The following is a 15,677-nucleotide window of genomic DNA, read 5'->3' on the forward strand; positions in this document are numbered from 1 at the left end:
GATGTAATTCATTTTCCTAGAGTACTTTATCACTTATCTATCTCAAATCTACTCACAGTAAGAATTCATGTTTTTAAGGCATTTTTGAGCAATAAAACCACCTGTAATGAAATATATGCTAGACTGGTATATTTAACGCCATATTGCAGAACATCTCTATGGCGGCCAGCTGGTAGTGTACCCACCACCACAAAAGTTACTTAGTGCACCTTTAACACTTGTTCTTTCTGCAGTCGACCCGGGACCGCACCCTGGACCAGCAGTGTACAGTGAGCAGACCAGGACTGGCCATGATCGCTGGAGCTCTGGCTGTGGAGATGATGGTGTCCATACTACAGCACAGTGAAGGGTCAGTCTGCTCAAAACATCAACTACAGTGTTTGTGTACACTGGTGTATGAATGTGTGTGTGAATGGATGAGTGGTTCCTTGATGTAAAGCGTATTGAGTACCTTGAAGGTGGAAAAGCGCTAAAAATATGACCATTTGTGACCAGACATATATAATTACTGCTGTGTTATCTGTAAGAACTGTTGAGTAGTGATGTCAGGATCCGTTTGTCAATAAATTTGTTCTGATCTAAAGAATTTCACTGTTGATTACAATGAAGATGATCACTGACAATTATAAATGAATTCATCTTGAGGCCTTTTAGTATCATGACCATTATCACAAATATCAACCTACATTTCTCATAAAACGCAATGAAAACAATGCTTTTAGTTTAAAGTATATTTTTCACAGGGCACAACAAGTATCTGATAGTTTGTTTTCTATATGCTACTCGTACTTGTCGATGAAAGCCCTTTGAAATAATAGCGTGAAAGCAGCTCCTGCAATCAAAGTTTTCTTGCAAATGTTACCACTATTCCTTTCTTTCTCACATATCTGCTCTAAAAGCTCAAGTTGCACGTTCCCATGGCAATATCATCAACTTTGAAGGTCTATAACTGTGTATTAAATGAGCAGAATTTGTCAAATGTAGATCACTTGGTGGTACTGCGTGTGTGTGTGTACGTGTGTATGTGTGTGTATAGTAAGTGGCCACCTGCTGGGTCGGATAAGGCCAGTTCTGTTCTGATGCGGCTTGAGTCGGTCGGACATCACAAGTTAAAAGAGAAAGTGTGAAGGACGAGGACGAGAAGGAGACTTCACTTTTTTATATATAATATTACTGTTTGAGGTTTCATTCTTTTCTGAAAATGTGGTAAATGCAATAGGGAGTTTATAGTGAAATATGTGGTGGTGTTGTTTTGGCTAATGCATTTCTCAACTGCTGCTACAAAAATGGTGGATTTTATCAATAACAGACACTTTTAGACTTTTGATCTGAACCCAAGCTCTATACTAACCAAAAAATCTGCAACTTAGACTTGTTACTTTAAATGTCACGCTGTTATGATACTATATTGACTAAAAGTATAGACCAAATAATGCTACGTAAAAACTGAGAGGCAATGTTTTTCCTCAAACAGCTATTATAAATTAAAATGCAACTCAAAAACGTCTACGATTTAGGGGTGACAGTAGCTCAGTTGGTGTGATGTGTGTGACAGGTGATCAGTATATTTGAAAGTGACAAAGTTTTGCACAGTTACCATAGCAATTAGCAATGCCAAATATTATTACTTTTGAATTATGTATACAGTATTAACAGGAGAAACAAAATCCCATGAATGCATATAAAGATGAGAAGCCAACCCCTGTATTCAGTACGAAGCCTTGTCCTCCCCACATTTGCATTGCAGAATGGAGATTAACCTGATGCTTTTGTTTATACCCACAGTAATTGAAAAAAAAACCCAACTCCCTCATTGTTTCTTTGTGCAGTGGCTATGCAGTGGCGAGCAGCAGTGATGACAGGATGAACGAGCCGCCCACCTCTCTGGGTCTAGTGCCACATCAGGTTAAACTCTCCTCTTCCTCTGCACTCTTCTTCTGTCTCTGCTCACATTCATGTCTCTGGGCTGATGCATTTGGAGGTCTGTTTATCAAAGTCTTGCATTACTAAGTCTAGGCTTTTTACATATTTTAATTCAATGGGACAAAATGAGTCATTGGTTTAGCTGCATGTTACTTTGCTTCCCTTTTACTGTGTGAGTATTGTATTTCAGTGATACTCAGTGATTAATGGGTTTCAGCCATAAGGATTAGGGCTGTTTTTTCCTTCACAAACAACTAAATGTCCTGTTGTATTCTGCATACAAAACCCTGTAGTTTAGATCTTAACAAACATGTTCTGAAATGTTATTCTAGTATTGATTTAGTCCTTTGACCAATTCTTCTGGATGCGTTTAAAATGTGAACTTTGAACAGAATCTTATTAAAACGTAAATCGTGAATCCAATCACAATTAGGTATTTTTCCCAAATCGTTCTGCCCTATTTACGTATGTCTTCCTCTTCCATGGCAACAGTATTCCATTGTTATCGCAATAACACTATTCAAATCTAAGTATTGTGTCTTTTGAATGGGGAAAGGTCCTCACAAAATTCTTCATAATAGAAGGAATCATTTGCCTGAAACCCACAAATTGGCCGTTCATATAGAAGCTACAAGTTCCAACAGCAATAACTTTATATTTTAACATATTTAACAGGTAACAGCAGATTTATTCACAGAAATACATACATAGAATAAACCTGAATAACTATAAACAAAAAGATTATTTTAATGGTACGCAAAGAATAACTAGATTGTAAATGTGTGGATTGTAAATAGAAACTAAAACATAATTTCTAATAGGACCCTATATTGATTATAACTACATAATATGTATTTAAATATTTTTTTCACTGTAGATTTGGCAAATTTCATAATAAACCTGTATTATTACTACATCATTACCTTATGCTAACACTTATGCTAACTTGCCATTATAATATTTAGATACGTGTAATGCCAAATGAATGTCAGTAGCCTTAAACTTTGCTTTTAACCGGCACAAAATTGGACAATTTCACGCTGCTCTCCCTTTAAAGCCTGTAACTGACGACCTTTTAGCGTGTCTGAGTTTGATTTGACATCATAATATTTCCGTAGCGTTTGGCAGAGTGAAGCGCAGCAGCAGAAATAATTGTACTTTTAGCCTCACCTGGCGTCACAGCAGGAACAGGCTGGGGACGAACAGATCTGCAGCTGTCGAAAAATCGTAAAGTACTAAAAGAGTGAAACTTTTAGGGACTTAATCAGGTCTAAAGTAGGACTAAATCAAGACTATAATGCGGTTAAACCAGGACTATGTCAGGGTTTAAACCAAGACTAAGTTTGCTAAGGGTCTTGGTTTGGTCCTGGTTTGAGCCTAGTTGAGTCCTGATGTGAATTTGGTTTAGTCCTGGTCTAGTCCTGGTCTAGTCCTGGTCTAGTCCTGGCCTAGTCCTGACCTAGTCCTGACCTAGTCCTGACCTAGTCCTGACCTAGTCCTGACCTAGTCCTGACCTAGTCCTGGTCTAGTCCTGGTCTAGTCCTGGTCTAGTCCTGGTGTAGTCCTGGTCTAGTCCTGGTCTAGTCCTGGCCTAGTCCTGGCCTAGTCCTGACCTAGTCCTGGTCTAGTCCTGGTCTAGTCCTGGTCTAGTCCTGACCTAGTCCTGGGCTAGTCCTGGGCTAGTCCTGGTCTAGTCCTGGTGTAGTCCTGGTGTAGTCCTGGTCTAGTCTTGGTCTAGTCCAGGTTTAGTCCAAGTAAGAACACACCATAGGTTTTGTTAAACTAAGCATCTTAAATAATAATTGAACTAAGACTAAATCAGAATCAAACCTAAACTAAACCGAGATTAAATAAAAAAAAAAATGACCTGGGAAGAAACCAGAACCAAACCAGAACTAAGGTAGCTCTTAATAAAAACAAGAGGTAGTCCAAAAAAAATGATATCAGGATTAAAATCACCCATAGGAATAAATGAAACCCAGGCCTACACTGTCTCTCATAGGATAAAACTGGACTCAATCAGGACTTAACCCAGATTTTGTTCCAAGTTTATTTATAAACTTTTCAAACCTTTTACAATCAAGATGAGTCACAGCAACACAGAGAATAAGTTACATCAACCCAAAATGAAAGTACAAAAGACGCTTAGAATCTATGTTTAACCAAATGGTCAAAATCCGAATTTCCTCAAAAATGCTGTATACCATAACCTCCCACTAGATAAACATATAAATCCCTTTTAAACTGGGTTCTGACATGACTTAGATGCATCCATTGTATTATCTAAGTTGTTATTTGCCAAATCCTTTGTTTGTTTTGTGATATTCTGCAGCTAATTCCACGTCCTCCATTGAAATTGCTCCACTTCATTTGCTTCCACTCCAGACCTTATACTGTTTTGTTTGCAAGCTTTTAAAGGGTCTACAGGCAGCCTTTCATAATGATGCAACAATTAGAGCCGTTGCCATAGCGATTAATAATTTTAAACCAAAATATAATACATCTTTTGAATGGGGAAAAACTCCTTAAACGAGGAAGCTGAAACCCATGAATATACATCAGTAGCCCCCGCCACCACAGATTGGGAATCGCTGGCCTGTATGATCCACAGCTGTTCAGAGCCGGCTCAGTGTAGCGCTCCGCTGACTACTTTCACACTCTCTCTGTGGCGTCATCTCTGTCTGCATCATCATCAGTATTCATCGCCCCCTGAATCTGAGTTTGTGCTGGCACTTGACACCTCTGCAGCTTGTGGTATTTAAACCAAATAGTTCGGAAAATGGCAATGCAAATAGGCTGTGTGTGTTTGTGAGTGTGGGGGTGTGTGTGTGAGTGTGTGTGTGTGTGAGAGAAAGCCTGGAGAGGTAGAGAAAACAGGAGAGAGTGAATTATAGGCTAATAACACCCTGAGAAAATATAGATGGAGAATTCATTTTGTGGGGCTATTTGTGTGACAAACAAGAGATAAAACAATAGAACTTGTCTGGAGTTTGCCAAGATCCGTTAAGTTGTTTGTGGTATTGCAACAGTGACAACTTGTGGTTAGCTTTGGTAATGACGATTCTTTAGTAAAAATACCTGGAGGATTGTGAATATTATTTTGATAAGATTGTTGCTAACATGCTAAAAGGTGTTATTTAGTCAGACTTTATTACTGTTACCAAATCAATTGTTTTAAGGCAGGTAAAAGAAATCTAGGCACATCTCTTAGTAATAATTTGAATACAGTTAAAAATACTGAAAATAAGTACAAGATTTGGTTATGGTAAAAAGTGATAAATATACGTCTTCCTCTTCACTTGAGAGACTTGAAAAAATGCTTTGACATGTCACAGTTATTATCATTACAATGTCCAGAATGATTGCAAATTATTATTTTAGTTTGCACATACATGTCTATCAACTGTTCCGCTAAAGAATAAAAAGAAATGACTCAAATGAACATGAATCTTTTGAATGCAGTTTCTATAGTTTCTGTGTGAGTCACAGCGTCTGTAATGTAAATGTACGGCTCTGTCAGTCACTCCACACAAGGGTTTTGAATACAACTTTATTGGTAAAAACAGCAGGATTGATCTACACAGTGAGACGACCATTAACTACATTGTATAAAATCTGCGTTAGCTTCAGCTGCCATTTACAGAAAGCAAGAGTTATGTTGGTGATTCATTGATAGTTTTGGAGCAGTGGATTCGACCTCCTGAGGTTAGAGTTATTTAGAATGACAGGATAGATTTCCATATTCATATATATTGTCTTGATGTTGAAACGTCATGGTTGGCATTTTCTTGTTGCTAGTCAAGTTTGAAAAGAAAACAAACAAAAAATATCTAAATCTGTAACATTGGCATACAAAATACAAATGTATCAACATGTTACAGCATTACGCATCAAATCATCCATCCATTTTTTTCTTCTTATCTGGGGATGGGTCACAGGGGCAGCAGTCTAAGCAGTGACTCCCAGACTTCCCCACCCCAGACACTTCCTCCAGCTCCTCTGGTCAGACCACAAGGCGTTCCCAGGCCAGCCAAGAGACATCAAATCAAAATATTAAACACATAATTTTTTGTTTCACAGATGCAGTACAGTTGGCATTAACATTAACCAAATGCTGGTAGTTTTTCATTTTGTCCATTTTGAGTAGCCAGTTTGGCCTGTTTTATTTTAACCTTGGTTTATTCCACCTTTTTACACAATATTATTTTTTGTGTTTATTTATCTGTATCTTTATTAGTGACTAAAAGTAGACCAATGTATCGACGATATATCAGGTCGATATTTTCATTTTTTTTATCATATCAGCCTTAAATCTCCAGCACAGGCGTTTTTTTTTTGTTTTTTTTTTTTGTTTGTTTTGGTCAAAATACTACCTAAAGAGTACACACAAAGCTTTATTTACTATGAAGAGATAACTGCACAAAACATGTTTACACAGCTCGCTTAAATGTTTGAGTGTTTGTGGTAAAAAGGGCTGTGGCTGATTTGTAGTGAATTTACATAATTTGGGAAAAATTTTCGAAATCTGTCCAAAAATATTGGCAGAGTAAATAATACTAGCCCATTTTACTGGAGGGTTGTGTATGTTGCTTGTATTAAAATATATATCAAAAACTATTGGCAATAATCAGTGACGTACTGGTATAAAAAAAAAAGAAAAAGAAACCCACTTTTCTTCCTACGCTCCTCTGACTCACTCTCCCTCCGCTTCATAATGACGACACTTTTTTCACTGTTCACCTCGTGCACACTTCCTATTCCTTCCTCCCTTGTCAAACCTTATCAATGAGTTTTAATTAAAATCCTCCAGATGCATTGATTAAAAGATGCTGCGCTAAAGATTATAGGAAGTCGTTTGTGTTCAAATAATTCAACCAAAGAGCGGATTTTCATTTATGTCGCTTCGTTACTCATAGCGCTTTGTTATTGTGTGATATTTCCCTGTGAATTCTTAATGTCAGTCTGCCTTTTTGTGCATAGAGTGGTGCATCATCAGATAAAATAAAAAGAATAAAGATGTCTTTGAAATTGGCAGCAAAAGAGCAGGAAAGGTATGATCTAAAACTATATTGGTCTCGATATGGGACAATTTCCTTAAGGCAGAGAAATTACATTAAGGGAATTAGTCATCATTTTGGCAGACAGAAAAATGAAAACAGAATACTGTGATGTTTCCTTTTCACCACCAGATGGCACTGCTCACGTAATTTTAAAATTCAACCTACTAGGCACCAATTATCTTGTAAAGTAGCAGCAGGAAGCTAAATGTTGTCACTAATTCAAGCAGTACAAGTTTTTTTAAGCATATAGAATTATTTTTAATACAAAAATTGACAAAACTAGCTAGTACTGTGTCGATAAAAACCATGTGTAGTATAGTAATAATAGTGGTAGTGGTAGTAATAGTAGTAGTGTTACTTTGAAATAACGTGTAATAATTTGTATCATTTATTTTATCTCTATTTTCATCACAGATTCGAGGTTTTCTCTCAAGGTTTGACAACGTCCTCCCCGCTAGCCTGGCCTTTGACAAGTGCACCGCCTGTTCACCCATAGTAAGTAACAATTTAAAGGTTACTATAAGAATACTTTTTTGTAATACGTATTCTGCTTCTCTCTGCCTTAAATCTTTTGTGTTGTTGTCACACACAAACTGCCGCCTCAGCAGAGAGCGGGGGATTCCTGGCGTTCCCGTTCCCATGTTAAATCCTGTTGAATTGTTGCTCTTTTGGGAACAGAGCGCTTGCAGTGAAAAAAAAAAAATTGCTAGTTGCTCATATGGAAATAATCAGCCAGTAGTTTATTGAAGTCAGTGACAGTCCTCGGAGTCCAACTAGCTCCTGCCACTAACTGTGCTGTAAAACTTCATCATTGCAGTAGTAGAGGTGATAGTAGTAGTCGTAGTAGTGATGATGGTGGTAGTGGTAGTAGTAGCAGTACTGGTGGAACTAATGGAACTAGGTAATTTACCAAAGTTAAGCTTAAAATGTGTTGAAAATTTTAAGAGTACACATTTACTTGTATTGTTGTACCATGTATTGTTTTATGACTGGAGTTGGGTTGTCATTTTTTTTTTGATTATATAAAAAAGAAAAAGGCTAAGTAAATAGAAAAATTTTGGAATAGTTTAGAATAGTTTTTATGTTAGGCCTGTCTCGGTTATTACTATATCAACTCAATATTTGTCACGTGTACATTTTCTTTGCACTACTGGGAAATTGTTGGGCATTTTTTGGCTTTGTGATAAGATTTAAAACGATTTTAGGTTCAATAATTCACTTTTATAACTGATTACAGATACAAACTAAGTACTTAAGTGTTTCTTTCTGCGATTTATTTATTGCAGATCAGGATTTTCTAACAATATTGTAGATTCAGAATAGTTTTTGTGGTTTTAATTTTCTCCTGGATTTTTGTGTAAGTGGTATAAATAATTACAATATTATCGTTTATTGTCTATATTTACTTCAGCAATATATCACACTTAAAAATGTGTTATCGTGACAGGCGTACTTTATGTATTTGAGCACTACCACATTGAAAGTTGAAAATTACATGTCTAACTGGCCATTAGATTATATCAAATGTATTAGTTGGAAAACAGAGTCACTTCTGTAGTAGTAGTAATAGTAGTAGTCACCGTATTCATAGTTGTAGTCGTACTAATTTTAGTCTAGTACTGGCAGTTGTGTGTTTATGCTAATTATTAAAGTAGTTGCAGTTACTAAAGCCTACTTGGTTGCACAGTAGTATCAGCAACTATAGAATCACAAGTAACACTAGAAGTAAATGTTAATTTGACCTAAACTCTTGACATTCAAAACTTGTCTTTTGTTGACCCAGATTCAGTTCATTTTATTGACTCGTCCTCACAGAAGCTACTCGCATTTACCCTGACCTACAGATGTGGAGTTTGCTGTTTTTGTAATCTTATCAACCAACTAATCGGCCGTCTCAGCTGTTTTTTGTCATGGTTTGAGGGAGAAAAACCAATAAGTTAGACAAAAAGTGCGTGGGGGCTGGTCTGAGGGAACAAACAGGCCTGTGGAGGAAAGTCTAGTCTGTGTCTCTGATCTCAATGGAGTCTTTGTGTTAATCAGGAGGTCAGAAAGGATCACTCTGCCACTGCAGTGTCAAAGCAGACTGCAGGGAGAGATAGGGACCAAGATGAACCAAGCACAAAAATCTAACTCTGGTTTTTTTTTCTGACAAGCAGTTACAATTACATTTGCAGTTTTTAAAAAAGTAGGATTCTGTTCTGTAGGAGTCCACAATGTATACAACTTGAGGAGCAATCACATGTTTTTATGTCTAAACTACACGTACACGAGTTCTACATATTTTATTGTTTGCATCTGACATTCTGTTTATCGCCTTTGTAATTTGATACCTGCGCCAACTCAAATTGTGTTTTAGATTCAATTACGATATACCGTATAGCCCTGTGGTAGTTGAAATAGTAGTAGTAGTAGTAGCAGCTTTAACGGGAGCAGTAGTAGTAATAGTAGGAGTAAAATAAATGTAATCGTAGTTGTAGTTGTTTGTAATTTGAGGCAGTAGCAGTTGTTTGTATTGGATGTAGGTGCAATCATAGTAGTGGAAGCGAGATGTAGTAGTAGTAGGTAATAGTAGCTGGTAATAGGTAGAAATAGCAATAGCGCAGAGAAAAGTGAGTATATACTATTCATCCTACTTGTAGTTCTATTTCTACTGTTATTTGTAGTAGCTAAAGACCTGAGCAGTATTAGTCGGGGTAGTTTCGAGTAATTGAGGCATATAGGCAAACTTATCCATGTAGATATAAATAACTTGAAACAAACTGAAATATAATCCTGAGCTTGTAGTTGTTACTGTCAAATGTTTCCCTAGAGTGGGGAGTTGTGTGAGTTTGATTTAAGTGTGTGCTGTCTCTTTAAGTTTTTTCGACGTCCTCCTCCCTCCTACGCTGGGTCCATGAAGTTCCTCCCCGTCCTGAGGTGTCATGTTTCAGCCCGTGACCGATGTGATTATTGGGCTCACAAAGGGATCATAGAGTTTGAGACGCTCTCAACAAGAAGCACACAAGTTTATCCTTGTACAGAGCATTGTTTAACACACAGGGAGAGGAAGCAGACATTTTTACATTGTGTTGTATTTGTTTAGCACCCCCCAAAAACTATGAAACTTGACACTGGTCCTTTTACATAGATGTGTTAGTTTTGGTGTTTTATTAGGCAAGTGTGGTGTTTAGCTAAAGCTTTTAAGAGCGTAATAAATTATAGTTGGACTAAAATGTTAAATGTAAAAGTTGTAGCCAGCAAATGACTTCAGATTCTTAGCAAAGTGTGTAAAAAATAGGGAAAAAGCAGCAGAAATACCAGCAGCAGCAGTAGTAGTAGTAGTAGTTGTAGCAGTAGGAGTAATAGTAGTAGCAGGAGTAGTAGTAGTGGCAGTATCAGTAGCAATATTAGTAGTAGTAGTAGTAGTAACAGTAGCAGTAGGAGTAGCAGTAACAGTAGCAGTAGGAGTAATAGCAGTAGTAATAGTAGTAGGAGTATTAGTAGCAGCAGTAGTAGCAGTATTAGTGGCAGTAGTGGTGATAGTAGTACTGATATTGTCATCATTGTCAATCAAGCTACTAATAGACTACTCGTTTTCTGCATAAATATATGGACTATCTTCATTTGATGTGTTGAACTTTGTTAGTTTAAGACTTGATTAACATGTAAACACATTATAACTTTACACTGCATTGCCCTGATACAAGCCTCATTTCATCACATGTAACACAATACATGGAGTTGCTTTGGTCTGTTTCCCGGTGCTGTTCTTCCTCCCACACATCTCCCAGTCCACTGTAATGTGTCTTTGTGCCTCTCGTGTGTGAGTATTCCGTGTGTGCGTGTTTCATTGTGCGTGTTTTGTGTGACTCCTGGTGCTGTGTGCTGCCAGGTCGCTATAGAAACAAAACAATTCGGGCCCTGTCTGCACCCAAGCTCTTCCTGTAGCTTTTTCTTCTCCCACTTTTGTGTAGACGTAGCAGGGCCGTACGCAACATTGAAGTCAAAGAGGACGTCACTGTTATTCTAATATATGTGCTACTGGGGGTGTGAACCAGGATTTGAACCAGGACTAAACCAGGTCCAAGATGAGACCGGACCAGGACTAAACTAACTAAACTGATTTATAAAAGAGGATTAAACAAGGTCAAAAGTAGACACAACAACCAAATCATGAATAATCTCACCAGGAAACTAAACTAGACCAGGACTAAAGCAGAACTTGAACAGGACCAAACTAAATTTACATGAAGACTAAACTGGGCTCAAACTAGTGTAAATATGTTTGTAGGGCAGTTGGACAAAACGCAATCTGAACGAAATAGGACTGTAAAAATCTTGAACCAATCCTGGACTATACCAGGTCTTTATCAAGTCTATACCAGGTCTATACCAGGTCTATATCAGGTCTATATCAGGTCTATACCAGGTCTATATCAGGTCTATACCAGGTCTATATCAGGTCTATACCAGGTCCATACCAGGTCTATACCAGGTCTACACCAGGTCTGTACCAGGTCTATACCAGGTCTATACCAGGTCTATACCAGGTCTATACCAGGTCTATATCAGGTTTATACCAGGTCTATACCAGATCTATACCAGGTCTATACCAGATCTATACCAGATCTATACCAGGTCTATACCAGGTCTATACCAGGTCTATATCAGGGCTAAACCAGGACTATACAGGACTATACCAGGGCTATACCAGGTCTATATCAGGGCTAAACCAGGACTATACAGGACTATACCAGGGCTATACCAGGTCTATATTAGGGCTATACCAGATCTATATCAGGGCTATACCAGGGCTATACCAGATCTATACCAGGGCTATACCAGGGCTATACCAGATCTATACCAGGGCTATACCAGGGCTATACCAGATCTATACCAGGACTATACCAGGACTATACCAGGACTATATCAGATCTATACCAGGGCTATACCAGGTCTATATCAGATCTATACCAGGACTATACCAGTGCTATACCAGGGCTATATTAGGGCTATACCAGATCTATATCAGGGCTATACCAGGGCTATACCAGATCTATACCAGGGCTATACCAGGGCTATACCAGATTTATACCAGGGCTATACCAGGGCTATACCAGATCTATACCAGGGCTATACCAGGACTATACCAGGACTATACCAGGGCTCTACCAGGGCTATACCAGGTCTATATCAGATCTATACCAGGTCTATATCAGATCTATACCAGGGCTATACCAGGTCTATATTAGGGCTATACCAGATCTATACCAGGGCTATACCAGGGCTATACCAGATCTATACCAGGGCTATACCAGATTTAAACTAGGACTAAACCATCAAGTTCAGTATCGAATAAGAACAAAATGGAACATAACAACCATAAACCAAGCCAAGACTGAATCTAAACCAGTACTAAACCTGGATATATAGCAGCAGGACTAAATCAGAACTTAACCAGGACTTCAACCGGGTCTATACCAGCAGGTCTAAACTGGTTAAGACCTTTAGTAAAGACTTAAGTATTTGAAAACGGTGTGTATGAGTGTTTTGGAGCCTAATAAAAGGAGAGGCCACAGAGTAAGCCACAGCTGACGTGGCTTTGTCTTAAACCAGGCCAGGCACCTCTCACTACTGTTAGACCTGACAAACATGGCCTCTCTTTAATAGGAAGGATTAGGCTGCAGGTCTGGAGAGTGAGTTCACCCATAAACACTGTTTTATTACACAGTCTACCCAGGCGTTGCTCATAAGTCTAAAGGGATGGTTAATCTGCAATTACGGTATACTATAGATGTGGTTCGCCAAATAACGGACAGGGGCCTGAAAGTGAGTCAGGAGAGGTACTAATTGGAATGACAAAAACTAGTGTGGCTGAATGGACCAATATAGTTTTGAATGAATAAAAATGTTAAAAAAAATAAGTCAATATTTTTCATTTATCCACAAAAATAATATGTGAACACAGTGTGGAATAATCTGCACATTGCAATTAATAGTGTAGCGTAGCAATTGCAAGAATCATCTCATCTATTTGTTAACTAAATATATATATTTTTATGTACTTTTAAACCAGAAACAACCAAAATGACTATTAATAAAAACAACACTAAACCAGCTAACATACATGCCATTCACATAGACATGGCTCCCACTTTTCTGCTTTTTCACTTGAGGAAACACAAAAACTAAAGGACAACTCTGTCCACGCCAGTCCATCTTTTAAGTTTATACTCTGCCATGGTGCAGTTGTCATTGTCAAAATATTAGCTTTGACAACGCTGATGCTTTTCTCAACCTTTTAACCTCTCTTATCTCTTTAAGTGGGTTTTGCCTATGCTGCTGCTAGGCTAAACCCAGCAAATTGCTTGAATAGCAGTTACGCAACCATCTTATACACATTGTACTAAAAATGTCATAACGATATTAGGCTGTAATGTACAAAATAGGGCTTATTGAAAAGAGCTGTTCGACATCGGGCGGTGAGTCACTGAGGAGGTGGACATGCTTTGAAGGTTTTATAGTTTTCTTGGAAGGGAAAGCCCTGCGTCAGTCGGAAGTGTTTACTCATATAGCCTCTGTGAGTGGCCCATAAATGAAACGAGAGCTCCCGTTAGCCGCAAACTACTCTCCCCCCTCTTCCACCTCTCCGCCAATCTCCCCCCATCTCCCCCCTCTCATACATTTACAGAGCAACATGTATACAAACAATGATGTGGGTGAGAACAGTTCAAAACCAATGAAGATTTAAACTATTAAACCAGGGCTGAACCAGGACTAAACCAGAGCTAAACAAGGACTAAACCAGGAATAAATCAGGACTAAACTCGGGCTAATCCAGGACTAAACCGGGGGCTAAACCAGGGCTAAACCAGGGCTAAACCAGGGCTAAACCAGGGCTAAACCAGGGCTAAACCAGGGCTAAACCAGGGCTAAACCAGGGCTAAACCAGGGCTAAACCGGAGACTAAACCAGGGCTAAACCAGGGCTAAACCAGGGCTAAACCAGGGCTAAACCAGGGCTAAACCAGGGCTAAACCAGGGCTAAACCAGGGCTAATCCAGGACTAAACCGGAGACTAAACCAGGGCTAAACCAGGGCTAAACCAGGGCTAAACCAGGGCTAAACCAGGGCTAATCCAGGAAAAATCCAGGGCTATATCAGGACTAAACCAGAACTAAATCAGGACTAAACCAGAACTAAATCAGGACTATACCAGGACTATACCAGGATTAAACCAAGACTAAACCAGGACTCAACCAGGACTCAACCAGGACTCAACCAGAACTCAACCAGGACTCAACCAGGACTCAACCAGGACTCAACCAGGACTAAACCAGGACTAAACCAGGACTAAACCAGGACTAAACCAGGACTAAACCTGGATATACAAGAGATCTATTCCAGATCTCCCCTCATCTCTCATATGTTTACACAGCAACATGTAGACAAACACAGATGTGAGTGTGAACTATTAAAAGCCATTGAAGGATTTAAACTATTAAAACGCTTGATTATAATTTATTAATTTATATAAGGTTGTCAGGGCTGCGGTCGACTGAGGGAATTCTTGGTTGACTACCAAGATACCCTGTGCATCGATGACTCAGAAAAAAAAATATTATTAGGCTGTCAAGATAAAATAACTTTTACTAGTTATAAGTGTAAGCAAAAAGGCATTTCAAACTGTTCAGTAACTCCCAAACCTCCAGCTAACTCCCTGCATGCTTTCTTCTGTGGTCCATGTAATCAGTATAATCCAGTTAAAATAATTAGTTGACACATTTAAAAAGGGAATACATTCACATTCTCTGCATACTGAGAATGTGAGAATGTGAAACAACTGGGTTCATACGTATTTATTGGCTTTATATGCCTGATGAAAGGTGTAACTAATGAATAAAGTGAATAGAGTGAATAAATCAGTATGGATCCTGTTTATTGAAGACATTTTTGGAATTTCTGGCATTTTAAATTCCATCTCGGAACATACAGTATTTGGTTGTGTCCTTGGGTATTGTTTGATCTGATGAGCAGCCGAAAGAAAAATACACAGAATGAGAGCTAGAGAACACATCGTCAAAGCTGGCTGCAGAAAACGCACATATTACACGTTTAAATGGTTGCATGGGGTAGTTCATTGCATTGTTAAAGGTCCTGTATTGCAGAAAATTGAGCTTTTGTGAGCTTTACACCATGTTATAACTGTGAGAGATGGTAAATTCCAGGGCTGAAATGATCCAAATGAGCACTTCCTGTATTATCAGATGACATCGCAAGGTGCAGCAGAGTGTTTTTTTTGTGCTTGAGAGACGAACTCAGTCTAAATATGCAGGATTTGTGTGTTTAACATGTGTGAATGAGACAAAACACAATTCCAGGTCTGTTTGTGATGAGAAAACAACATTATAACATAGATCAGAAAGTAGCATAATGGAGGCACTTTAGTCAAAATACTGTCCCACAATTAATGCATTATTCATTTATGGCCCATTGCATATGATGAATAAAGTGGCATGGGTGCTAATCTGCTTCTATAAAAAAAACAGCTCTGATCACCATCAAACTGGTAAATGTCTTGACCAAGGACACAACCACAATACAACAAAACTGCATTACTGCGCTAGCACTTACACTTACTACACTTTTAACAGGCCGTTCTCAATTAGCATTTAAGGTCCCTGTATTTTTTTCCCATGTAAATAATCAAAATAAA

At 38.4% G+C, this 15,677-nt stretch overlaps 1 protein-coding gene across 1 annotated transcript in view; it reads left to right on the plus strand.

The window, feature by feature from the left end:
• The window catches only part of atg7 (ATG7 autophagy related 7 homolog (S. cerevisiae)), an 88,225-nt gene that overhangs the window by 34,942 nt on the left and 37,606 nt on the right, over positions 1-15,677 (plus strand). Inside the window, exons 15-17 of the mRNA XM_033966270.2 lie at positions 234-349; positions 1,830-1,905; positions 7,398-7,478. Coding sequence (XP_033822161.1) covers positions 234-349; positions 1,830-1,905; positions 7,398-7,478 — 273 coding nt within the window. The remainder of the gene's footprint in view (positions 1-233; positions 350-1,829; positions 1,906-7,397; positions 7,479-15,677) is intronic.

The sequence above is a fragment of the Periophthalmus magnuspinnatus genome, chromosome 5, assembly GCF_009829125.3.
Source record: "Periophthalmus magnuspinnatus isolate fPerMag1 chromosome 5, fPerMag1.2.pri, whole genome shotgun sequence".
NCBI lineage: Eukaryota > Metazoa > Chordata > Actinopteri > Gobiiformes > Gobiidae > Periophthalmus > Periophthalmus magnuspinnatus.